The 26,215-nt window shown below is 38.5% G+C and overlaps 1 protein-coding gene across 1 annotated transcript in view; it reads left to right on the top strand.

Annotated features, from left to right (window-relative positions):
- Window positions 1-6,330: 6,330 nt before the first annotated feature.
- SLC35D1 (solute carrier family 35 member D1) overlaps window positions 6,331-26,215 on the top strand; it is a 57,859-nt gene continuing 37,974 nt past the window's right edge. The window contains exons 1-8 of the mRNA XM_025368586.1: window positions 6,331-6,910; window positions 7,734-7,767; window positions 7,865-7,951; window positions 8,632-8,699; window positions 10,200-10,271; window positions 10,862-10,930; window positions 13,350-13,452; window positions 18,387-18,479. Of these exons, the coding sequence (XP_025224371.1) occupies window positions 6,708-6,910; window positions 7,734-7,767; window positions 7,865-7,951; window positions 8,632-8,699; window positions 10,200-10,271; window positions 10,862-10,930; window positions 13,350-13,452; window positions 18,387-18,479 (729 nt within the window). The 5' untranslated portion in view covers window positions 6,331-6,707. The remainder of the gene's footprint in view (window positions 6,911-7,733; window positions 7,768-7,864; window positions 7,952-8,631; window positions 8,700-10,199; window positions 10,272-10,861; window positions 10,931-13,349; window positions 13,453-18,386; window positions 18,480-26,215) is intronic.

Here is a 26,215-nt window from a genome sequence, read left to right as displayed (position 1 = left end):
TGCTGACACACTGACTCACAAACCCAATTCTAAATGTAAAGGCCTAACTGAAACTCCAAGATGACAAGTCCTCCCTAAGGACTACTGCCATTCACATATCAGAACTCTCCAGCTCTTGTAAGATGCTGCCAGCACCAAAAAACTTTCTTTTAAAACAAGTTGCATAAATCTCCTCTTTCTCCAATAAAATCCTAACCTTTTGCTCTGTTCTCCATACATACTGGAGGTCATCCTGGTTTGTATATAGGTCCCAAATTACAATCCTACTTCTTGTATACTATTCTCAAATAAAACCTTTTTACTTAGAGATTCGTCTCTATTTTTACATGATAATTTCAATATATGGATTTGTTGGGGGGGACACACACATTTAGACTATAGAAGTGGGTCAGGTGATAATTGGAGACCTAGCCCAACTTTGAAACACAATGTGCTCAGTAGGTCTACAAATCCACTGTGTGTTTTTGTCTCCAGCTCTTTAATTGGAAGAGATACATGTTTAGGCATAATAGATATGCTTGGCAGCTGGTAAAATCCTTGCAGTGTCTCTGTGATCAATGGAATAAGGACCATGATAGTAGAAAGAGGAAGCCTCTGGAGCTTTCCTTCCCTTTCAGGACAGTACAAAAAAAGATATACCACATATTTAGAGGAACTGCAGAGATTAGTGCCATCATCAAAGACTTGAAAGATGGATGAATCCTATCACATCTCCATTTAAATAATCTGTTTGTCTGCTGCAGAAGGAAAATCTTATCAAATAACTGAGTGTGATTATAAACTTAATTATAAACTTAATCAATGTTAGTTGATGCTCCAGATGTAGTGTTTGTACTAGGGCGAATCAACATGACATTTCCTGACACCTAGTGTGTAGCTACTAACATGGCAAATGTTTTGTCTCTATATTAATTTATAGGGTTCAACTAAAACAGTTTACCTCTTACATGTCAGGGCCAGCAGTGTAGCATCATTGGATTGACATCCAATCTTTTACTCTTTGCCACAGTATAGTTCACAGAGATCTCGATCATCTTAATATTCTCATACAAAATATACTGGTTCAACACATTGATTAAATTATGTTGTTCTGATCTGATAAATGCAAAGTAGTAAGTATTTGGATGGCAAAATAAGACAGCTAGGATCTCAAGTGTCAGGATTCATTACCTGATACAGTAAAGTATAATAGAGAAGCAGAATGTTGGAGTTAAAGGGATAATGATGAGATTAGTTTCAGGCATGTTGAGCAGCATACCAGAGAGTTATCCAAGTGAAGATATTCAGGAGGCAGTCAGACACATTAATTTGGAGTTAGAGAGAACATAAGTAACGTAGATTTGGTAAGCATTGGCAAACAATAAATCATAATTGAAACTATGGAATGGAATGAGATTTAGTAAGAATACACAGAATAAAGAAAGAAGACCCAAGACTGAGCCCTGAGGAATGTAAAACTTTAAAGCTCTGTGAGAAGAGGAGGAACCAGCAAAACAGGATGAGAAGGAGCAGCCAGAGTGCCAGGAGAGGTTTCAGAGAGTATGGGGCTCCAGAAGTCAAGGGAAGAGAGTATAGCTAAAAGAAGGGAGAGTATCAGCAATGTAAATGCTGTAGAGTGGTCAAGCAGGAGGACTAAGAGTGTCCATTGGGTTTAGTCCCATGGAGGTCATGGGTAACTTTGCAGTGAACAGCTTCAGTGTAGTGGAGGGGGTAAAACTAGTTTGGTGGGGGTTAAAGAGTGCTTGCAGGGTGATTATAGAGAGAGTCATGACTGACTATGACTTCAACACATTACTGCTCCTTTATCCTGCTTATGCTTCTTCATAGGGTTGATAAACACTAAACTTGGTCATTGAAGAAAGCATTGACATTGTCAGAACATCTTGCAAAAGTAGGTCTTGTCCATCTGCCCCAAAGGAGGCAGGAGTGTCCAGTGGAGGAACACAGATTAAATGCTAAACAGACCTAGGACCAAATCTGTACACAGTCACTTAGAGCTGTGGGATGCAGTGTATGTCTAATACTCCCTCTCAGCCCTTGTTTTCCTGTTTATATGTTGTTTCACCACACCTGCTTCTCAGAGTGGTTAGGGTGAAATGAGATAATGAATTACAAGAGTAGCACATTGCCAGGCTCATCATCAGTGGTCAATAAGTTCATTCCTTGCAGCCCAATATAGAAAAGTACAAGACACTGCAGAGAAGCTCCATGCTCTCTGGTTCTCAGAATTTTTAGAGTATTGTTCAAATAGGAAACATGTATGACTTTTGCTCCTTGACTGTAAAGTAACCAGCTGTGCAACACAGCAGGTCACCGGGTATGATCTAGGCTGGCAGTGAAATAGGAAACTGGTGAATGCAGGTGGAAAACAAAAGAGGCCTATCTACATTCCACTATGAGAGGAGCAAGTGGGTCAAGGGAAAGGGAGAAGTGTGGGGAAAAGAAGTAATATAAGTTATGTTTTAAAAAACTGTGTACAGAATCAACATTCCCTCATGGAAAAACAGGATAGCTAAAGGCAATGTTTTGATAAAAAGACATGATTTAATACAAAGAAGAGTTTTTGCTAGTAATTCTACCCAGTAAGATGTAAAATTTATCAACCCACAAAGTTGACTTTTCCAAATACCTAAGTGTACCTAAGTGAGAACATTTAATTCAGTCTTTCTTATCTTGAACAACCTTTTAAGATATATTTCAATATTTATTGTTTCACCCAATGATGCGTAAATACTCCATTTATAATTCTGTGATTAATATTACTGAGGTTAGGAAACAGATCTGAGGACCTAAAATACCAAAATTTACCCAAAAGTCTAAGTACCTATAACATGGGAAAGAGATAAAAATCCTCCTAGAGATGGCACCTATCTTATCTTTGTGGGTACCTAATAAGAATGCTTGACTCCACTAAACTCCACAGCATTTTACTGAGGGTCCACAGCAACCAAATCATTACTGGGGTTGAGAAAATCCAATGCAGTTGTTGGCCTGTGATAGGTCTTAAATATTTGTTAATTAATAAAGTAATTATGCTGAGAAAAACAGTAGTTGCCTAGATCAGCACTCTTATTTTTATTCTGTGTAATCACAACTTACGATTTTGAAAATTAATACCTGGCATTTCATATTTCCACGGGGTAGAACTTAAAATAATATCTCACCTCTACCATTGTTCTCCATTGCTGCCCTCTTTATAAAAGAAGGTTTCATTTTCATACAGGGTTAGCAGGAATAAAAAATGAGTATAAACTCTTTGGAGGTTGTTAATTTGGAATTTTCTCAATTCTATTAATTTTCTATTAAAAAGTAGTCTTAACTAACCAATTCTACTTCTAGAAATTTATACTCACACAAAGTTGAATGGACAAGGATTGTTTGTAAACTGAAAAATGGCAATAACTTAAATGTCTATAGGGTTACATGATGATGCATCCAACTAATGGAATACTCTGAAGCCTTTGAAAAGAATGAGGTAGAGTTTAAGTGTTGCCACAGAAAGACCATCAAGGAATAGTAAGTGAAAAGAGAAAGATTGCATAATAATACTAGTGACAATAATTATAATAAACACTCATATTTACTATGTTCTAAGCACTTCATATTCATTAACTCATTTAATTCTCATCGTAACTCTATGAGGTGGGTACTATTGTCATCCTCATTTTACAGGTGTGGAAATTGAAGCACAGTGATGTCTAGTAATTTGCCCAAGGTCACAAAACTACTAAGTGTCAGTGGCAGTGTGTGGCTTGAGGATTAGTGTTCTTTTCTGGTTCTATTCCAGATAGGTTTTTTAAAATGTGTAAAAATGTGTATATATGTATATATTTGCTTTTTATTATGAGGGGCATTGTTACTTCTAAAATAATAATTTTTTCTACAAGGATGTTTCTTAAAATACTGTTTTAGTTATTTTTCCTTTTGAAGTTAACAGTCGAGGAAGAGATTTAATCATTTTCCTTGTTTCCACTGATTCAATCGACTAAAATATCTAAACTGTGTTAGGCATCCTTGCCTGCCTCTGTCCTCAAGAAGCAACTGTCTAGTGGAAGAGAGTGATATGTAAACAAGTAATGCAAAGCCCCTTTGCTATGGTCTGTATGTGTCCTCCAAAATTCATATGTCGAAACTTAATCACCAATGTGATATTATTAAGAGGCAGGGCCTTTAGGAGGTGACTAAGTCATGAGGGCTCTGCCTTTGTGAGTAGATTCATGCCTTATATAAGAGGCTTCACACAGTGTTTGTCCCTTTCTGACCTTCTGTCCCTTCTGCCATGTGAGGACATGGTGTTCTTCCCCTTCAGAGGATGCAGTGGTTAAGGTGGCACCTTGATCTTGGACTTCTGTCTCCAGAAGTGTGAGAAAACAAATTTCTATTTTTTGTATGTTATCCAGTCTCAGGTATTTTGTTATAGCGGCAGGAGCAGATGGATATTCTATAAAGGCGGTATATAAAGATGCGGTAGGAGAAGTGCAAAGGAGAGAGATCAATTATGTAGAGGGAAGCTGGGGGCAGTGTGAAGGAAGGCTGCCCAGAGAAGAGGTAATGTTCTGCCAAAATACGGAAGGAAATGTAAGACTTTTTCAGGAGCTGGGTGAGAGGAGGAAGAGAAAAAGCAGTCCAGATGGAGGGAATAATGAAGAGTAAAGACACAGAAGCCTGAACCCAGGTTGCTGATTTATCTGCACCTTAGGGGAGGGAAATGTGAATAGTGCCTCTGGAGATGTGGGTAGGAACCACATTATCTAGCACCTTAGGCTACGTTAAGAACCTCATCCTGTGTGCCAGTTTTTTAAGAAACATTTGAAGAACATAGGTGTTCTCAAGTAACTCAAAAGATATAAACCAATTATACACATATAATTGAATATTATTCAGCCTTAAAAAGGGAGGACATTCTAACATATGCTACATTGTGGCTGAACGCTGAAGACGCTATGTTAATGAAGTAAGTTCATCACAAAAGGACAAATACAGGAGTCCACTCATATGAGGTACCTAGAGTAGTCAAATTCACAGAGACAGAAAGTAGAACACTCGTTAATAGCAGAGAGGGAAGGAAGTAGGGAAACAGGGAGTGATTGTTTAAAGGGGAAAGAGTTTCACTTTGGGATGGTGAAAAAGTTCTAAAGATGGATTAGTGATGATGGTTGCAAAACGATGTGAATGCAGTTAATGCCATTCAATTGTATACTTGAAAAGGGTTAAAATGATAAATGTTATATCATGTATATTTTGCCACAATTTATTTATTGATTTCTTTAAGATGGTCTTGTGCTGTTGCCCAGGTTGGAGTGCAGTAAGCATGATCATAGCTCACTGCAGCCTCGACTTCCTGGGCTCAAGCCATCCTCCCACCTCAGCCTCCTGAGTAGCTGCGACCACAGGGGTGCACCACAACATCTGGCTAATTTTTTTATTTTCTTGTAGAGACAGGGTCTCACTATGTTGCCCAGGAAGGTCTCAAACTCCTGGGCTCAGGCATTCCACCTGCTTTGACCTCCCAAAGTGCTGATATTACAGGTGTGAACCACTATACCTGGTTTACCAAACTGTAAAAATAAAAAAATAAAAAAAAAAAGAAGAAATTTAAAAAGATACAGACCAAGCACTTAGAAAAATAATTCAAAGTTCTTCTTTCTTAATCTATTAAAGTTCAATATGTAATTTGCTTAAACTGATCATAATGATTTGCTTCTGTTATACAATAATGACTACCATTTACCGAAAACTAGCTCTTTGCTAGCTATACATCCACAGAGATCAGGTTCAAGGAGGTCATCTAATTGGTCCAAGAAACACAATAAGGAGTGTGTGTGGGGGGGTCGTCATTTCTAGGACTCCTACAATTGGAAATCAAGTCTTTTAGGCTCCAAACACCTTGTGCTTTCACCAATCCCCAAGCTGCTTATCTTGCTACTTTTTGGGATATGTCAACATTTTTCTTAAAACAACAAACAAACAAAACTCGATCTGAAAAGAAAGTATTGTTTGGTGTTTTCTGGGTTCAGAAAATGTAAGAAGCCAGAGGCACTGCAGAATGAAATTTTCGTTGAGTGTTTACTATTGATCCACATCTGATACTTTTGAAGGGTTTTGGCCCCCTGCAAGAGAGACTAAAAGAGCATTCAAAATTAGTCTAGACACAATGTACTGTAACTACTCGGCCGGCCACCTGTAACAGAGGGGAAGAGGGTCTGCACTTATGTTGCGGCGGTTATCCGAAGAATACGGCCTTCCAGCTCCTCGGCCACCAGACTCCCCCCGCCCCAGGTACTCATCCCGCGGGGAGACCCGGCGCGTGCTCGTGCGCAGGCGCAGAGCGACTGTCACCCAGCGTCTGCCGCCCGGCGCTCGGGTATCCCGATGTAGTTCCCCCGGGTTCTCTTTGTCCGCCTCGGGCAGGGGGATCGCCGCTGCCCCTTCTCCAAGCCCTCTCTAACCCCCGCCCAGGCTAAGCCCGGCGCGGCCCTACTCTCTGACCCCGCGTTGCACAATGCCCGAGCAAAGTCTCCAGGGGTGTGAACCCCGGCGTCCCTGCCCCTGGGCGGGGACGGGCGGCAGCCAAGCGGGGAGTCGAGGCGGCGAGCGTGCAGCTGGCCTAGTCTGCGGTCTCCGACTCCTCGGGTCACCCGGGAACCGCAGCTGCAAGCCCCCGCGCCGCTAGGCCCAGCAGCCAGGCCCACGCCGCTGCGGCAGCCATGGCGGAAGTTCATAGACGTCAGCATGCTCGGGTTAAAGGAGAAGCCCCCGCGAAATCCTCCACACTCCGAGATGAGGAGGAGCTGGGGATGGCGTCGGCCGAAACGCTGACCGTGTTTCTGAAGCTGCTGGCCGCCGGCTTTTACGGCGTGAGCTCCTTCTTGATCGTGGTGGTGAATAAGAGCGTGCTCACCAATTACAGGTAGGGCCGAGGCGGCGGCGGCGGAGGCCGCGGAGGAGGAGCGGGCGGCGGCGGCGGCGGGGCGCCGACTCCCTGGACTTTGACTGCCAAAGTTAAAGCCGAACAAAGTTGGGCGGGAGCTGGGGAGGGCGGGCGGCTGACGCGCGCGGCCCAGGCGGCGGAGCGGCTCGGCGCGCGGGCCTGGAGCAGGAGTCCGCTCTCTGCGCGGAGCTCTGGCCGGCCCGGCACGTTTGGGGCTCGCCTGCCATGCCCTCGTTGCACCGCCCCGAAAACCCTGCCCTTCAGAGAGATGGAGCAATGTGACTCTTTTGGTGACTTTTGAGCCCTTATGTCTGTCTATCAGGGAGGAGAGCGAGGGAAGCCTCCCTCCTCCGCAGCCTGGACAGGGAGCCGGGGCTTCAGTGTCTCCTGCTCCCTCTGACAGCCTCTGGGGACGTGCGCATCCTCACCCTGGCTGACAGTTATTCCTTTGCTAACACTGGGACCCCGAGGCAGAAGTTGGTTTTTGTTTTTTTTTTAAAGGTATGTGAAACCGTTGGAGAGATCTATATCTTCACTGCCTTGAGAAATCCTTTGCAGGCAGCGGGCTGAAATGGTAGACTCGGACAAGATGAGACAAGCGGCCGCCCGAGGCTACATCAGCGGGGTGGCCTGACAACCAACAGGCAGGGAGTTTTCTCCCAAGATTTTTGTTTGATTTAGGGGCGGACGTTGGTGTGGCTTGTATCGGAATGCCTCATTAACGTTGCGGATGTGCAAATTGAATTCACGGAGCTAAGTCACGTTTGTTCTGACCTTGTTTTTCCTTTGCCCTTTTTTGTAGATTTCCCTCCTCACTATGTGTTGGACTTGGCCAGGTTAGTTAGAATCCTCACCATTACGTGGTTTATGTTGTTAGAACTTCTGTGTGTGTCTTTATGTGTAGAACAGTGAATCTGTGTTCTCTGTTTACAGATGGTGGCCACAGTGGCAGTTCTCTGGGTGGGAAAGGCGCTCAGAGTAGTCAAGTTTCCTGACCTTGACAGAAATGTACCTCGAAAGGTAAAAGAAGAAAAGCAATACTTTATTTTGTGAAATGAAGTCACTATGTATTAATATATTTTATCAGTGCCTTGCGTATTTTAAAAACTGCAGCCTCAAAAATGCCCGGTCTAGAGTGGTTATAATGAATGTAAAGAATAAATGTAGTAGGCCTACAATCTCTTTAAACTTAAGAGAAAAAATAATCTAGGAATATTCTTTTGTTTTTAATTAATGCACACTTGTTGAGAGTACAACAGTTTTTTGCAGTTTCTGTATCCATCTAATCTAGCCCAGGTATCCTGCATTCATTATTCTTTGGGTTTATTTTATATTCTTCTGTCTGCCTCTGCTTGACTCCAAATGACGATGAATTGCCTTTACTTTTTCTGCTGACTTTAGAGCCATGGGCTCTAATACATGATCATATTTTACAGCAAATAATGTTTCTGTCTCACATTGATCATATTCATATTTCTGTCTTTTCTCCCTGCCTTCCTCCCTTTCTTTCCGCCATAGTAATGTTGTTTATCCAAGGAGAAGTGTTGTTTGGGTGTTTGGGGGTCAAAATTGTGTATGAGAACTAATCTTATGTTTTAAGTGGAAAAAATTTTGATCAAATAAAATTGTTTCTGTTTGAAAGGACCTTGTTTTAGCTATCTTTATTATTGAGTTTTGTTATCCCTTTTTAAATTTTCTAGACGTTTCCACTACCTCTACTATATTTTGGGAACCAAATCACGGGACTGTTCAGCACAAAGAAACTGAAGTATGGATAACTTTATTTTACTAGTGAGGTTAATATAATGTATTCTTAAAATTGTACTTGAATGTCAAATATTTAACACATTGTTATTGATTCTGGAAAAAAATGAAAGGACCAGAAAGCTTCTATTACTACTAAATAATGAAGGTGGTGCCAAAGGTTTTAGTTGATGCTGTTTTCTTTGGAGAGAAAAGGAGTTTTTTGTTTTTGTTTTTTTACCCCTCATTTTGATGTCAGAAGTCTTAAAATGTTATAAAATGCTATGATAGGAGATTTTTATTATTTTTCTAGAGCCACAATAGTGAAGATAATATACTAGGCTTCCGGGATTTCAGTTCTTTAATATAGCTCTTAAATATTTTAGGCAACTTCCACACAGCAGTATTAGAGGGTAGGCACAAGAAATTTTGCAGTCTTTCTTTTAACGTGAAGTAAAGTAACATCAGATAGAACCCTGATAAAAATATTGTTAATATCTTACCCATGGCATATAACTGTAGAGGCAACATACTTACTTTCAGAAAGAAGCAATAGCTCTCCTCTCCGTGGTAACACTATTTTTCCCTCTAACCTCCCAGTTTCTGGCTTCTGCTCTTATTGTAGTGTACATATCGGGTGTGTGTGGTATTAAAACAACACAAATAGAGAAACCATTGAACAGAAACCCAGTGGCTTCACCACTACCACACAAGCTAAAACCCTGGCATTATAAAATAGAATGGACAGATTTCTGAGGATCAGGGACAAGGTGTTTTTCATTTCTTCCTTTAAAACCTAAGAAACCTGACAGAATGACCAGGATGATATCTCTGAAGAGGGTGCCAAGGAAGTCACATTTATCATGGGTGGGACATTCTTTTCCATTTCATTACCCACTGGGAAAGAAATGCAGGCTTTCTGCAAAGTGCTGCTTGTATAGAGTTTGCTTTTTTTCATCCATCTCATTCAACCATTCATTCACACCTATCTTTGATTGCCAGCTAAGTATAATTCACTTTGGAGTGAGATAAGATATATTCAGAAATAACTATATTGCAAGAGGCTATATGTTTGATTAGTACAAGCAAAATGCTCTGGGAATTTAGATGAAGACAAAATTACATCCACAAAAGGACAGTCAAGGCATTTCATGGAGTAAGATTTTCATAGATGGTTTTTGGGAGGTCTAGTGGGTGGGAAGGGAGGTCAGACTAGTGAAAAAATGAGAAGGAAGCCTTTTTCTATTAAAAACTAACATGTTTACAGCTTAGAGTATTTGCATAATTAGCAGAATAAAGTTTTGTAGTTAATGTTTCTCACTTCTAGTAGTTTTTTTAAAAGCAACTCTTTTAGGCTTTCAAGTAGGAATTGTTTCTAGGGAAAAGCAAGGGTTTAACCATAAATTAATCAGTATGGAATTTCCATAATGGAAGAATAGCATTATTTTAACTACCAGTTTGGAAAATCTTAGTTTAAAAAAAAATGTTAAATTCTATTTTACCTAATTATCTTTTTTTTTTTCAGCTTGCCAATGTTTACAGTTCTGAGAAGGTTCTCCATCCTGTTTACAATGTTTGCTGAAGGAGTTTTACTCAAGTGAGCTAAGTTTTTAATATATCTGTTCTTTAAATCACCTTGAAAAGGTGCCTAGCATATGTGAGATATTAAATTATTTGTCTTGTTCCTACCTTACCTTTTGAGAAGTTGAAGAAACCCTCTCTCTTGGCTGCTGGAATTGATAGTTTGTGGGAGTGGTAGTTGGGAAGGTCATGAATTGGAGTTGAAAATCCATCTGAACATGAGATTTACTTTCTAGAATTTCTGTGCTACTGCCACTGGGAGAAACTGGATCAGAAGCATAGGTACAGGTTTTAAATAGCGTTCATATCTTAGCTCCTTTTACTACAAATGAATGTGACATTTTTCTATTAAAGAAATTCTGCTTTACAAAAATTCAAACTCACTAATAACAATTGGTGAAAATTTTTAAAATGGGTATAATAACTGATATAACAATGAATTTTTGCTTCATCAAAGGGGTTCTTTTAAATATCCAGTTTCTCAGAAATGTTTAAAATATAATTGTTTATAGCTTTTGAGAAAGCATATCACACTTTTTGCTTCTGTTGTAAAATGAGTGGGTGAATAAAGTCATGTGTGTATTTAAAATTTTTTTTATTTTGTAGGAAGACTTTTTCTTGGGGTATTAAAATGACTGTATTTGCAATGATTATTGGAGCCTTTGTAGCTGCCAGGTAAGATGTGGGCCTATGAATAGCACATTATAAAATATCAATAATTATTGATAATAAATGATTACTTATGAATAACAATTTTTTATAGCCTATATAAGAATTGTATCTTTGAAAAGTGTATCAGTCTCTTGAAAAGGTTAAGTCTTTTTGGCTGTATTAGGATAAAGGTTGACAAAAATAAGATTCTTGGGATTGTTAAAAGTTAAATTGATGTAATTTAGAATTTGTTACTGTCGTTTTGCTGAGCACATAGCATGTGCCACACAATATGTTTGACATTTTACACATCTTATTATGTATTCTTTACAACACCTCAGACAGGTATGGGTATAATTTTCCTATTTTATAGTTGAAGAAACTAAAAAGTTCAGTAACTTGCTTAAGGTCACAGAGCTAATGGCAGAGCTGAAATTTGAATCTGTGGCTTTCTTCAGAGCCTGTGTGTTTTTATAAACCATGTGGCATTTCTTAATTTTGCATGCTGCTAAAATTTTGCATACTGCTAAAGAAAAGCATGTCTCCTCTTCTGTGAGGTGAGGAAAATGACTATGAAACATTTGCTTGCCTTTTCAAATAATGAATAATAACATTGTTTTAATTGGCCTCACATAAGCTATAACACAAATGCCACAACTTAGATATTCTATTAGGTTGTTAAAGCTTTTTCCATTTTTCTTAAGTTTTAGTTTTTTTTTTTTTGAGATGGAGTCTCACTCTGTCGCCCAGGCTGGAGTGCAGTGACCGGATCTCAGCTCACTGCACGCTCCGCCTCTGGGGTTCACGCCATTCTCCTGCCTCAGGCTCCCGAGTAGCTGGGACTACAGGCGCCCGCCACCTTGCCCGGCTAGTTTTTTGAATTTTTTAGTAGAGACGGGGATTCACCATGTTCGCCAGGATGGTCTCGATCTCCTGACCTCGTGATCCGCCCGTCTCGGCCTCCCAAAGTGCTGGGATTACAGGCTTGAGCCACCGCGCCCGGCCAAATTTTAGTTTTAAAATCCATTAGGAAAATGTATACCCACAGACCGAGAAAATTATGATTGCTAGAAGTCTTCTACAACATTTTAATCAGCCCAGGGCGTGCATGTATGTATTTGCTAATGCCACACATTCTGCCAGATGTATGTTTTCCATCAAAGAGTTCCAGTGTACTTCATGGATTGACTCGTTTACCTTCATCACATTCCCGTAGTATAGGAAGAAAATATTATCAGTCCGGTCCTATTTTACAAGTTCAATCTCCAAGTAAAATTTCATTCTAAAAAAAGAGGGTGGCATAATTGGTTACTGGAAATTGGCTATATAGCTAACTGCTTTTCCTTCTATGTCCTGTTCCCTCCTTGGAGAAAAAGTCTATACTAGCCTCCTACCTTTCGTTTTAGAGATGCCCTGCTGGTCTTGGAAACATTTCCTTGAAGCTGATGAGATCCAAAATTGTACCAAACAACAGGGGTTCCTCGGGGCTTTCCTGGGTCTACAAAAAACTTCTGAAAAGGATTACTGTCTGGATCAGCCTTATCTAGTTAGACCCTTTAACTTGGAAAAAGATTGATAGGAAGGGAACTCAGACCTCTGAAGTCAGTTAGAAGATTGTTAGACTGCTTGGGGTAGGGAGTGTGCATTAAGTTAGGCCTACCTAAAATGCAGTGGCGTAGAACTCTTTAGAAGTCTTGGTTCCTATGCAGTATCTCTGCAAAATCATAGTCTGTGGAGCCACTATTTTAGCTAGGGTGCTGAAGTATGCTGAAGGCATACCTTTCTCAGATTTTCATTTATTCTGTTTAATTTACTGAATTCTTACCTGGTGCCTGGTACTCTAAGTTCCAGAAATTTTTGGTTTCCCTAAACCCCCAAGTTATACTTCACAGGTTCATCGAGCAATTATTTAAGTATTTGAGTTCCTGCTATGTGCTTAGACATTGTTCTAGCTTGATCTCAGAGCTAACCATGATCCACACTTCAGAAATTCCACCCAGGGACCCAACTACCTATGCAAGATTGTCCTGCCTTTTGTGTGGACCTTCAGAAAATGACTTGTTAACGGCCTGTCCTTTTGGTTTTCTTGTCTATGAAATTGAGCTCTACCTTCTTCTGCCTGCTTCACAGATGTACTTAATGGTAATTTGGTGCTTGTCATCTGGCTTTGAATGCCGAGCAGTGTGCTATTAAATGACATGATTGATTGTTGCTAACTATGTGTTTAAATGTTAGTGCCTCTTATTTCTGAGGAATCCCTTATTGAGGAGAAATTGCAAACTGTGACCAGAAATCAAGAAATACCAGTAGCTGATAAAATGCCTAATATTCACTTCCCTAGATGAGAATATGTTCTTGTAAATGTTTTAGCTCATATCTATTTAAAATTAAATGCGTGTTCTTTAAAGTAAGTTGTTCTTAAAGTGTTGCTTATGTTTTGCAGCTCTGACTTGGCATTTGATCTGGAAGGATATGTTTTTATTCTGATAAACGATGTCCTGACAGCAGCAAATGGTGCATATGTAAAACAAAAATTAGATTCAAAAGTAAGTAGCAATCTAAAGCTTCTTTAACAGATGTGTACTGATGTTGGGAATGTCAGTTCATCGGAGAAAAAGTGTACTTTTCTCCTGGTAAGAAAGTACTTACCAGGGATGAGAAAGACATAGTGGCTCTGTGAGGGTAAAATTCCTGTACTTTGGTGTTCATAGAAGAAACTTTATTTTTTAATTAATTAGCAATTAGCTTTTAGTCCAGGCTTTTCTGGGATTGTGTGAATTTTGACTTCGTGTGGGGTAGGAAAGGTAAAGCATGTTCACTGAAGTGTCTTTAAGTGTTCATGGCTGTATTCTAGAGGACTTTCCGGGGATCTGAGAGGCAAAAAGAGAACTACCTGGAAACCTTTGGGCAGACTTGAAGGGAAATGAGTGTTGGAAGGGGCTGCAAAACAAAAATGGCCTTTATGTATTTGCCCTATAAATAATGGGAAATTTTAGGGAGCATTTGGATCTCTGTCTCTCTCAGGGGCAACACTGTGTTTCCTGGCCTTGGCTTTACCAGATATTGTTTGTTGTTTACTATATACTTTAAAAATGTTATTTTTAGATCAAGCCAGATTATTAGAAAGCTGAATATTTGAATCATATTGTTTTTGCAACATTATGTTATGAGATTACATTACTGTAAGAAACAACTAAATGGACCTCAACTTTATATATCCTAGGGTTGCTAATTGAAGGAATTGTCCTTGATATCATAATGTATCCTATATGAGGACCCATATGAGATGCTTATCTTAGATGTCACCATAGTTTTTCCTGAGCAGCTGGTACATTTTTATCTCATAATTACTTCTTGTAACTGACCATGACTTTATCTTATTTTCCTACCCATGTTTTCTCTTTAATGGCTTAGTTTTTAGTCTTTTCTATTATATGTACAGTATTTCTGAAACTACTTAAGCTCCTTTTTGGGAGCTTAGATAATAAATAAATACAAGTGTCCTACCTGCTTGATAGTACTATTAGTACTTTGAATTGACCTTGCCTTGGCCAGGGACTTTGCCTGCTCCTCTAAAAAAGAAGTATAGATTGAATGTCTATCCCAGTAGTTTTCATTATTTTGCAGATAGATAGTTTTTTTTTTTTTTTTTGGAATAGCCTCAAAGAACCAAGGACAGTGTTGATTTGTTTCCAACCCATTTTCTTTAAATATGCATGTCTTGGCCTCCATTTATTTGCTTTGATGAATCTATATGATGGTTGCATTTTAATGGAAGCTACTAGTAAGAGTTTTTATCTTTTTAAAATAGCTGGAGAAAAGGTAGCAGTTAGTGATTGGTCTTACTCTTTTCTTCAGCCCATTTGCTACTTTGGAAAATAGCTACTATTAACGACATTTTATTTGTCCAGTAGCTTCAGTTGTCTAAAACAGCACTGTTCAATAGAATTTTCTGTGACATCGGAAATTTGTATTTCTGTGTTCCATTAACTGGTCATTAGCCATGCATGGCCCTTGAGCACTTGAAAATAACTGAGAAACTGAAATCAGTAGTTTTACGTGATTGTAATTAAACTGAAATAGCTACTTGTGGCCAGTGGCTACCATATTAGTACAATCTATAGTACATCCTAGAACCTAGAAAAAAAAACCAAGAACGTTTCTGAGTATTTTATTCCTAGGAGAGCCCTTCAGTTTCTCACTTAGAAATGACTATGACTTATTTGTAGTAGAACTTTTAAGTTCATTGATTACTTCTCCTAGCTCATATCTTACAAGCAACAAACTAGAAGGTAGAATTCTATTTAGAGGCAGAGAGGTTTACCAGCAGTATAAAAGGTCAGCCAACAAGAGAAACAGTCCGATTATAAAAGACAGAAATACTGAAGAAATACTGCAAAAAGATGTAGGGTCTATTAAACAGCCATAAGGGCAACACTGAATAAGAACATACTACATACACATAATAATACAGATTTTTGATGCATAACAGTGTGTCATAAGACATAATAATACATGTTTATGATGATGCCCTAAATCTAGTTTTAGTCAGTGTACTTTATTTAAGGAGGCAGGGAGAAAGACATTCAAAACAGTTAAAATGCATAAAGAAAAACAGAAGTTTTGGCATTTAGGTTTTTGCTGGTTGTCAGTTACTGGATGGTGTGTATCTGTATGTACATGTGTGTCTCCATGCACATCCTGTACTTCCTGGATAACACTCATGCCTCTGGCTGACTGGGCACCCTTCTTAAAGGTTGTTCCAGTATGACTTTCTTTTTGCTGCTGTACACATGAGGCACACCTTTACACTGATACTTGTGGTGACCATAAGCAGTCAGTTACTTGGTTTATCCCAGAGGCAGTAAGGCAGTACGGCCATGCTGAGGTGCTTTTTTAAACATCAGGAGTTTTCTTGTTTTGTTTTGTTTTTAGGAGTAAAGAAACAAAAGAATGGCTACTCCATAGGCAAGGCGGCCAATCAGGAGTTTTGTTACTGATAATATCAGGACTGCTTACAATCATAGTCCATTGAGTATTAGTCATATGGCATAAAGATTTTGTGCTGCATTTTAGACCTGAATGTAGCTATCGAATTTAAAACTTAACTTTATAATACTACTTAAAATAATGCACGTTTATGATAGAAGTAGTAGAAAACATGGATAAACAAAAGGAAGAAAACATAAATCTCCCTTAATACTATCATCAAGTGAGAAGCACTGTTTTGGTGGATATCCTTTATTTTGTGTGTATGTATGTGCACATTTATCTATATGTTAAAATTTTAAGCAAAGGAGGGATGAACATTTTCTAACTTGTATTTTTCACTTAGTACCATTTCTTAAACACCTTTCTATGGCAGTCAGCATCATTAAACATGTTTAGTGGCTGTGTAATGTTTTATTGTACAGCTGTGTTATAGTCTAGTCATCTAATCAGCTAGTTTTCCTTTTTTTTTTTTTTTGAGATGGAGTCTCACTCTGTCGCCCAGCCTGGAGTGCAGTGGTACAGTCTCAGCTCAATGCAACCTCTGTCTCCTGGGTTCAAGTGATTCTTGTGCCTCAGCCTCTTGAATAGCTGGGATTACAGGTGTCCACCACCAGACCAGTCTTAAGTTTTGTATTTTTAGTAGAGATGGGGTTTCTCTATGTTGGCCAGGCTGGTCTCAAATTCCTGACCTCAGGTGATCGCCTGTCTCGGCCTCCCCAAATGCTGGGATGACAGGCATGAGCCACTGCACCCAGCCTAATCAGCTAGTTTTCTATTGTTGGGTATTTATTTCCAATTTTTTAGTGTTGCTTTTGAGAAGGCAGTTCAACTTTTCTCATCAGTCAGTAATCTTTCCATCACAGGAGTTAGGCAAGTGCTATGCCCCCTTCCTTACCACTCCCTCACTGTCCCCCTTTCCCACCTCTCAAACCCTGGTCCGCATTTTCAGGAGACTGCTTCATGCTAAATGTTCCATAAGTGTGTGAATCAAAGGTGGACTCAGAGTTTTTATAGGCTCCCTGTGTTTGAAGATGTGTGTTGTCCTTTGTTGCTCCCTAGTAGTTAAGAACCCAATGAGTCATACTGTGTTCTGGGAGTTGTAGTTATAGTAATCCTAATCTTCATTGTACTTCATGTGCACATTTTCAGAAATACTTCACTGAGAAGTGCTGTCCGTTATTATTGGTCTAGGCCTGAGTCTGTGTGTCTGAATCTGGCCATCTTTTTTTGTTTGCTTGCTTTGTGCTTTTTGTTTGTTTTTTTTTTGAGCTAGGGTCTTGTTCTGTTGCACAAGTTGGAATGCAGTGGCATAATCAGAGCTCACTGCAGCCTCCCTCGGATTCCTGGGTTCAAGGAGCCCTCCCACCTCAGTCTCCTGAGTAGCTGGGACTACAGGTGCATACCACCATTCCTGGCTTTTTTTTTTTTTTTTAAATTTAAGGTAGGTTTTTGCTCTGTTAACCAGGCTGGAGTATAGTGGTACGATCTCGATCTTGGCTCACTGCAGCCTTGAACTCCCAGGCTTAAGTAATCCACCCACATCAGCCTCCTCAGTAGCTGGGATTTAACAGGCACGTGCCACCATGCTCTGCTAGGTTTTTTTTTTTTTTTTTTTTGAGATGGAATCTCACTCTGTCATCCAGGCTGAAGTGCAATGGTGCGATCTTGGCTCACTGCACCTCCACCTCACAGGTTCAAGCGATTCTCCTGCCTCAGCCTCCCTAGTAGCTGGGACTACAGGCACCCGCCATCATGCCCGGCTAATTTTTGTATTTTTGTAGAGATGGTTTCACTGTGTTTGCCAGGCTGGTCTTGATCTCTGACCTCAAGTGATCTCCCTGCCTCAGTCTCCCAAAGTGCTGGGATTACAGGCGTGAGCCACTGCGCCCGGCCGTTTTTGTATTTTTTGTAGAGACAGTGTTTCACCATGTTGCCCATGTTGGTCTTGAACTCCTGGGCTCAAGCAGTCTATCCGCCTCAGCCTCCCAAACTGCTGAGTGTACAGGTGTGATGAGCCACCATGTCCAGCTTCATCCATCTTTCTTAAATGACACTGCTAGGCTTCTAAAAAGCCCCAGACATACTCAGTGGCTCTTGATTCAGTTCTGGAAAGAGAATGGATTCAGAGGGATGTTTTGATATTGGTGTGTGTGTGTCTGTGTGTGTGTGTGTGTGTGTGTTCAGAATAACCTCTTTTCTCCTAGCTATTTTGAGGCAGTCAGTTGTCATTTTTATTTCTCTGACCTTAAGCACTTGAGGAATTTATTTCAAGTAAGTATAAAATTTTGTAAGGTGCTTTTTTTGGTCTTGAAAGTTTAGGTTATTTCTTAATGTTTGCAAAACTTCTAACTTAATTCATTTGCTGTGTATGTTGTAGGGGAGGGTGTGTGTGTTTGTGTATGTATGTGTAGTTTGAGTGGTATTTTGTACAGTGTTGTATCTGCTAGAACCAAATGCAGATGAAACACCTAATTATTTACTGTCCTAGGAGCTGGGAAAATATGGACTGCTCTATTACAATGCATTGTTCATGATTCTGCCCACCCTGGCCATTGCGTATTTCACAGGAGATGCACAAAAGGTAGGATTTTCTAATTATGGTTTAATGGTTTATGCTGATGAACTGCATTATTATTTATGATGAAAAGATAGACTTTGTTGTTCAAAAGAAATATGCTTATTAAGTGACCGAAAACTGAGCATTTACTCTTTAAATTGCTGATGTCATGCTAACCTCTTTTCTTGGCGTAAACATTGGATAGTACTAAGATGACTCAAAATAGCTCTGCTGTCAACATAAAAATAGTGCTTGCCAGCTAGTGTCCTTTTCTTACATGCCAGAAGGATAGAGGAAGGGAATTTTTACATTTCTGCTAAACTGTAAAATAGGAATAGTAGTAAACTATCCTTGAGAAACAAAAATCTTGAAATAGTAAAATTCTCCAAATTCTAAACAAAATGCTAGGCGTTGCTAGAGGTTTTCAGTTTTAGTGTACAATTGTCATCCTGGTTTAACTCCCAACTTGTTTTTTTTTCCTTCAGGAGATATTTAGCATTGTTTGGCGACTTAACCATATAAAGAACAACTAATATAGTAGTTTACCAATTTTCTGCAAATGTCTAGCTAAATAAATACAGAATAGAGTAGTAAAATAAATCTGGAGAAGAATTTTTCTCTAAAACAAGCCTGTATAGGAGACAAATTGATAACATATTGTTAGAATTCACAACATTCCGCAAACTAAATGGAAATCCAGAATTATGGCAAAGATTCTGTACCAAGATTCCTTCTAATGATTCCTCTGGCTAGTAACTTCTTCAGAATAAGTATGTTGGTCATTTACTCTAAAGACAGTGATGATTTTTACAAATTTGTGGGAGCTAAAATAAAAGAGATTTTTAAAAGCAGTTAGACTGTTAAATTGTTCTTGAACCAAAGGCAGGAGACTGACAGCTTATGAAGCTGTTCCCCTCTGCCCCCACTGTCATACCTCTTTCTTTTAAAGAACTGGTACAGGTCATCTTGAATATATGTGTAAATGTTTTAATGAACTGTGACCTACCTGCCAGCAGGCCTAAAAATGACACCAAAGTAGGAAACAGTTATTTCTCTAATAAAGAGTATTGAGTAAGTATTTTGTGGCTATGATAAAAAGTGGTACAAGAAACTAACATTTATTGAATCCCTATTATGTGTTAGTCACTTTATATATTTAATATAATGTAGTTTTTATAACAGTCAAGAAAATTTTAATTATACCTATTTTATTAATGTGGAAGGACAGGTTCAGAGAGACTAAGAAACTTGTCCAGTGTCATACTATTGGGAAATAGTGGAGTCAAGGTTTAAACCCAAGCCTGACTCCAAAGGCTGTGGGCTTTGGAGCAGACTAGTGACTAATAGAAGCAACCCTCACTCTCCAGCTTTGGGACGAGAATATGGTGTGATATATGGTTCTAAATCTTGAGGCCAATCTGAGAAAGCTGGAAGAATTAATTTGCTTAGGGAACGTATACAGTTTCTTTTAGCAGACATTGAACCAAATGGACTAAGAGAGCAATTTGTATGGCCCTTTGGAAGGAGAGTAATCTAGGTCAAGGAAGAGCAGGTTCCAAGTCCTGAAGTGAGAGTGCTTAGCATTTTTTAAATGGGCAAATACCAGGAAAAGTCAAAGTGGGCCTTGAAAAATGTGGAGGAAGAGAAACAAAATGTACATTCCAGGTAGAAGTAACAGCATGAGCACAGGCACAACTGCAAAGACCAGACTCTTCAAATTAGAAGGTAGAAGTCAAAGATCTTGGAAACATTAGCAGAGACCTTAGAGAATGTCTGGTTTGAGCCTCTTATTTCGTAGATGGGGAAACTGGACCACAGAGAGGACTAGAACCTAGATTGTTTAATTCTAAGCAGGTGCTATTACTATTCCCACCGTACCACACCCTGATTCCTTCTAAATTAGGACCAGTGCTAGACACAAGAATTTGACATTTACTTTGCAGGTAGTGACAAGTCCTTAAAAGTTTGTGACAAAGGACTGGGTGTGGTGGCTCCCACCTATAATCCTAGCCCTTGTGGAGGTGGGCAGATTGCTTGAGTCCAGGAGTTCAAGGCCAACCTGGGCAACATGGCAAAACTCCATCTCTACAAAAAGTTCCAAAAAAATTAGGACGCATGGTTGGGCGTGTCTGTAGTCCCAGCTACTGGGGAGGCTGAGGTGGGAGGATCACTTGAACCCAGGAGGTCGAGGCTGCAGTGAGCCATGATTGTGCCACTGCACTCCAGCCTGGGTGACAAAGCAAGGCCGTGTCTCCAAAAAAAAAAAAAAAAATTTGTGATATAAGTGGTACAGTGGGGAGAATTTAGGACTCTCAGAATGCAGAAAACTAGCTACCTCCAGTTCTATGCCTGACCACCATCTGACTTTGGATAAGTCCCTTCTGCTCTCCCATTTAGCTTTATCATGTGTAAAATGAGTCTCTAGGTACAGCCCTTTCTGGGGTTGAGACAGAGTTTCTGAGGAGTAAAAGCCATGGCGTTGTGGAAACAGGCAGCTGTTCTCACAGCTGGCATGAGCCTAGTACTCCCCGATAATCAGTGCTGATAAACTGCTCTCATTTGTTGGACTGCAGACTTTCCTGACCAACTTTGAATGGGGGCTACTTTGAATGGAAACTTTCTATGTATTGAATGAAAAGATTTCCAAGATGAATGGTTAAATGAAAAAGCACAATGCAAAATGGTGCATATGGTATCCTACCTTTTGGGTAAAATAAAAAGGAAAATAAGAATACCTGTCCCCCCCCACACACAATTTTTTTCACTTATTTAAATAAAGAAACTCTGGAAAAATATACATGAAACTGATAAATAATTTTTGTGCATATTGTAGGAACAGGGTAAGTAGAACAGGAATGGGAGGGAGACTTCTCAAACTGTTCATCTTTCTATATTTTTTTGATTATAGGACCACGTAAATGTATTTAAAAACTATATCAAAGGAACAATAAGGAAAAGATAGTTTTTCTATAAATGACTACTATCCTGTGATTAACCTTAAATTTGAAAATAACTGGGGACAGGGCACAAGTCAGTTTGTTATCATCCGAAGTTGCAGACTCTTGACCCACATTGCAAATTGAAGCAAAATCGATGCAAATTATTCTGAAAGTCTCACTGTTAAATTTAGTAGGCAGAATTTAACTTTGTTAGGACAAGAATCCAACAAAGGGGCTCTGAAAGATCAGCTCCCCAGAGAGCCAGGGGTTGGATACAGCAGTTGATGAGTTGATACAGCCTTTAAGCAAGAATTGGAGGCCAAGGATGAAAAAAATGAAATTATAATACCATAAAAATTTAAAGGAAAGTTCCAGTTGAAAAACTCATCCCTGTGAGCACATAATGCAAGGTCTTACAAAGCATTTTGAGAAACCTAACTTGTGTGTGTGTGTGTGTGTGTGTGTGTGTATGTATGTATATACATATTTAAAGTGTATTCAAGGTTCTCAAAGTTCTGGGTTTACCAGAAACCAAGGAACAAATAAATATATTCAGCACTTAGTTTTTAAAACATGTATCTTCTAACTTTAAAACATTTTTTAAAACTATGCCTCATGCAAAAACGAGCTTACTGTTAATAAAAGATACTAGTTAACATAGATAAAGGCAGAGTAGACATCACTTGACCAATGACTTTCCAAAGCATCAGTACAGATTGTGTTTAAACTTACTAATTGCTTCCTCCAGATGGGAATTTTTTTTAGTACAAAGCCAGTGATTCAGTCACAGGAGTTGGAGCTTGACTTTCTGGCAGCACACCCTGATAGGTGTTCTTACATAGGGATGGAAGAACAGACCCCCTTGCTGTAGATCTCACAAGGCTAGTTCTGTGGTATGCTGTATAATGTCTCCATTATATCACTGGCTAAATTACATGGTTTAGGGGAGTTATAGGAAAAGTTGCTGCACAAATTGTCTGCCTGGAGGTGTCTCATACTAAGCATTGCTGACTAAATAATGAAGTAATTTTAGGCTGTTGAGTTAGCCTGTTTAGAGTTATTCATCTTTTCTGGATTGCTCTGTGGAGCATACAGATTGATTTTCAGATTCTGAATTATTCTCACCACATACAGACAGATTTCTTCTGTTTTCTGGGCCTTGGTGTTCCCATATGCAAAACAGGTGGGTTGGATCAATTATTCTTTAGTTATGAATGAGTAGATCTTTCTCTTTGCCTGTATATTATTTGACTGATACTGTTCTGTTTTTAACCATTCTTACCTCTGAGATATCTCTTTTTAAATAAGAGCATGTGACCTACTTGGCAAGCTGGAATATGTAGTTTTGACATGATATGTAGGTTTTATTTTATATAGGTGGCACCACTGACATTATTTTCTTTCTGCCTTAGCAAGTTTCCTAACAGTTTACTTTCAGATAAGGATTCAATTTTTTTCTCAGTAATTTTTCAGGGAAAGAATTTTCAGAATAGAATATCATTTATTAATCTTTTTTCTTTACCATGACGTGCAAACTCAGTGGTTTATTTTTAGACTTAATAGTAAACAGAGATGTATTAAAACACTAAGAAAATATCTGTCACACTTTGGATTTTAGTTCAGATTTCAAATGAGTTGATGACTCTGCTTAGCAAATTTCCGAGACGTGGGGATTGGTTGCCTCAAGTGGACCTTGAAACTTTTCCATACTTCTAAGTAGACTAGGGTTGGTAAGTTATAAATTGGTGCTAAGTTATCCTGTGCTCATTGTAGATATTACCAAGTAGTCACAGCACTTTCTTGCTATGCTTACACATAGCCTAAGACTGTTTACCAAGACAAGAGTCTAGACAGCCAGAATCAATTGATCAGAGCTGGTACAAAAGACAAAATCTGATTGCATCCCTGGACTAGAGTTTAGCCTTTGTACTGATTGTGTAGTTTTTGTGCTAATCTTACTCAGATACTCCCTTTCTCTCTTAATTTCCTTAACCTGGGCAACAAAAAAACCAAATTTTTTAAATTAAAAATTTTTTCAAATATTTTTATTTAGCTAAAAGTTTTAAACAAAATGTCTAGTTATACACTGTAACTGTGGTATGTAAACTACTCTTATTTTACACATAAAGACAAAAAGATGAACCAATAAAAAATAATACCTACAACAACTTTTCAACACATTGACAGTACAATAAGATATCAAGAGAAACAATAGAAAATTAAAAAGTGAGGGGATGAAATTAAGGTGTAGAGTTTTTATTAGTTTTCTTTTTGCTTATTTGTTTATGCACACAGTATTAAGTTGTTGTCAGCTTAAAATACTGGGTTATTAGGTTGTGTTTGCAAGCCTCATGGTAATGTCAAATGAAAAAGTATACAACAGATACGTAAAAAATGAAAGGCAAGAAATGAAATTATGCCACCACAGAGAATCACCTTCACTAAAAGGAAGACAGGAAGGAAGGAAAGAAGAAAGAGAAGACCACAGAACTACCAGAACAAAATGGCAGAAGCAAGTCCTTACTTACCAGTAATAATATTGAATGTAAATGGACTAAACTCTCCAATCAAAAGACAGGGTAGCTGAATGGATAAAAAAAGAAGAAGAAGAAGAAGAAAAAAAAGACCTAGTGATATGTTGCTTACAAGCTTACAAGACACATGCTTCACCTGTAAAGATGCACATGGACTGAAAATAAAGGGATGGAAAAATATATTCCATGCCAGTGGAAACCAGAAAAGAACAGACATAGCTATACTTACGTCAGACAGTATAAATTTTAAGACAAAAACTGTAAGAAGAGACAAAGAAGGTCACTATATAATGATAAAGGGGTAAATTCAGCAAGAGGATATAACAGTTGTAAATATATATGCACGCAACACTGGAACACGCGAATATATTTTAAGTTAAAATACATTAACTTAAATTAACCAAATAAATGAAAGATCTCTACAGTGAAAACTATAAAACACTGATGCAAGAATGCACTGATATATAAAACAAATACTACTAGATCTAAAGAGAGAGAGAGAGAGATCCCAATACAGTAATAGCTGGAAACTACAACACCCCAGTTTCAGCATTGGACAGATCCTTCAGACAGAAAATCAACAAAGAAACATTGGATTTAATCTGCACTGTAGACCAAATTGGCCTAATAGATATTTACGGAACATTTCATCCAGTGGTTGCAGGATACACATTCTTTTTCCCAGCACATGGATCCTTCTCAAGGATAGACCATATGTTAGGTCACAAGACAAGTTTTAAAACATTCAAAAAATTGAAATAATATTCAGCATCTTCTCTGACTACAATAGAATAACACTAGAAGTTAATAATGAGGGATTTTGGAATACATGGAAATTAAACAGTATGTTCCTGAATGACAAATGGGTTAATGAAGAAATGAAGATGGAAATTAAAAAATTTCTTGAAACAAATGATAATGGAAAACCAAAACTTATGGTATACAGCAAAAACAGTACTAAGAGGATAAGTTTACAGCTGTAAATGCCTACATCAAAAAAAAAAAAAAAAAAAAGAAAAAGAAAAAAAAAACTTCAAATAAACAACCTAATGATACATCTTAAGGAACTAGAAAAGCAAGTTCTTTTGGGTTCCACACCCAAAAAGATTTTTTGGTTTTCTTAAAAGAAAAAATTGACAAACCTTTAGCCAGACTAAGAAAAAAAGAGAGAAGACCCAAGTAAATAATATCAGAGCTAAAAAAGGAGACGTTACAATGGATACCACAGAAATTCAAAAGATCATTATTGGCTACTATGAGCAACTATATGCCAATAGATTGGAAAAGCTCTAACAAATGGATAAATTGCTGGACACATAAAACCTACAAAGATTCAATCATGTAGAAATCCAAAACCTGAACAGTCCAGTAACAAGGAATGAGATCAAAGCTGTGATAAAAAGTCTCCAAGCAAAGGAAAGCCTGGATATGGCTTCACTGCTGAATTCTGCGAAACATTTAAAGAAGAACAAATGCCAATCTTACTGAAACTATTCAGAAAAATAGAGGAGGAGGGCATACTTCCAGAGTTATTCTGCAAGGCCAGTATTACCTTGATACCAAAGTCAGACAAAGATGCATTAAACACACACACACACACACACACACACACACACACACACACACACACACAAAACACAGAACTGTAGGCCAGTATCACTGATGAATAGTAATGGAGTAATCCTCAACAAAAATACTAGCAAACCCAATTCAACAACACATTAAAAAGATCATTCATCATGACCAAGTGGGATTTATCCCAGGGATGCAAGGATGGTTCAGGATACACAAATCAATGAATGTAATACATCATATCAGCAGAATGAAGGACAAAAACCAAATGGTCATTTCAGTTGATTGATGGTGGAAAAAACATTTGATAAAATTCAAAATCCCTTCATGATAAAAATCCTCAAAAAACTGGGTATAGAAGGAACATACCTCAGCGTAATTAGAAACAATATATGACAGATGAATGGGCAATATCATACTGAATAGGGAAAAATGGAAAGCCTTTTTTCTAAGATGAGAACACAACAAGGATGCCCACTTTCACCACTGTTACTCAACATAATATTGGAAGTCCTTAGCTAAGTCAATCAGACAAGAGAAAGAAAGGGCATCCAGATTGAAAAAGGAGTCAAATTATCCTGGTTTGCAAATGATAGGATCATGTACTTAGAAAAACCTAAAGACTCCATCAAAAAACTATTAGAACTGATAAACAAATTCACTAAAATTGCAGGATAAAAAAATCAACATACAAAAATCAGTGGCATTTCCATAT

Source organism: Theropithecus gelada, chromosome 1, assembly GCF_003255815.1.
Source record: "Theropithecus gelada isolate Dixy chromosome 1, Tgel_1.0, whole genome shotgun sequence".
Lineage (NCBI taxonomy): Eukaryota > Metazoa > Chordata > Mammalia > Primates > Cercopithecidae > Theropithecus > Theropithecus gelada.
This window is presented reverse-complemented; position numbering and strand designations above follow the sequence as displayed.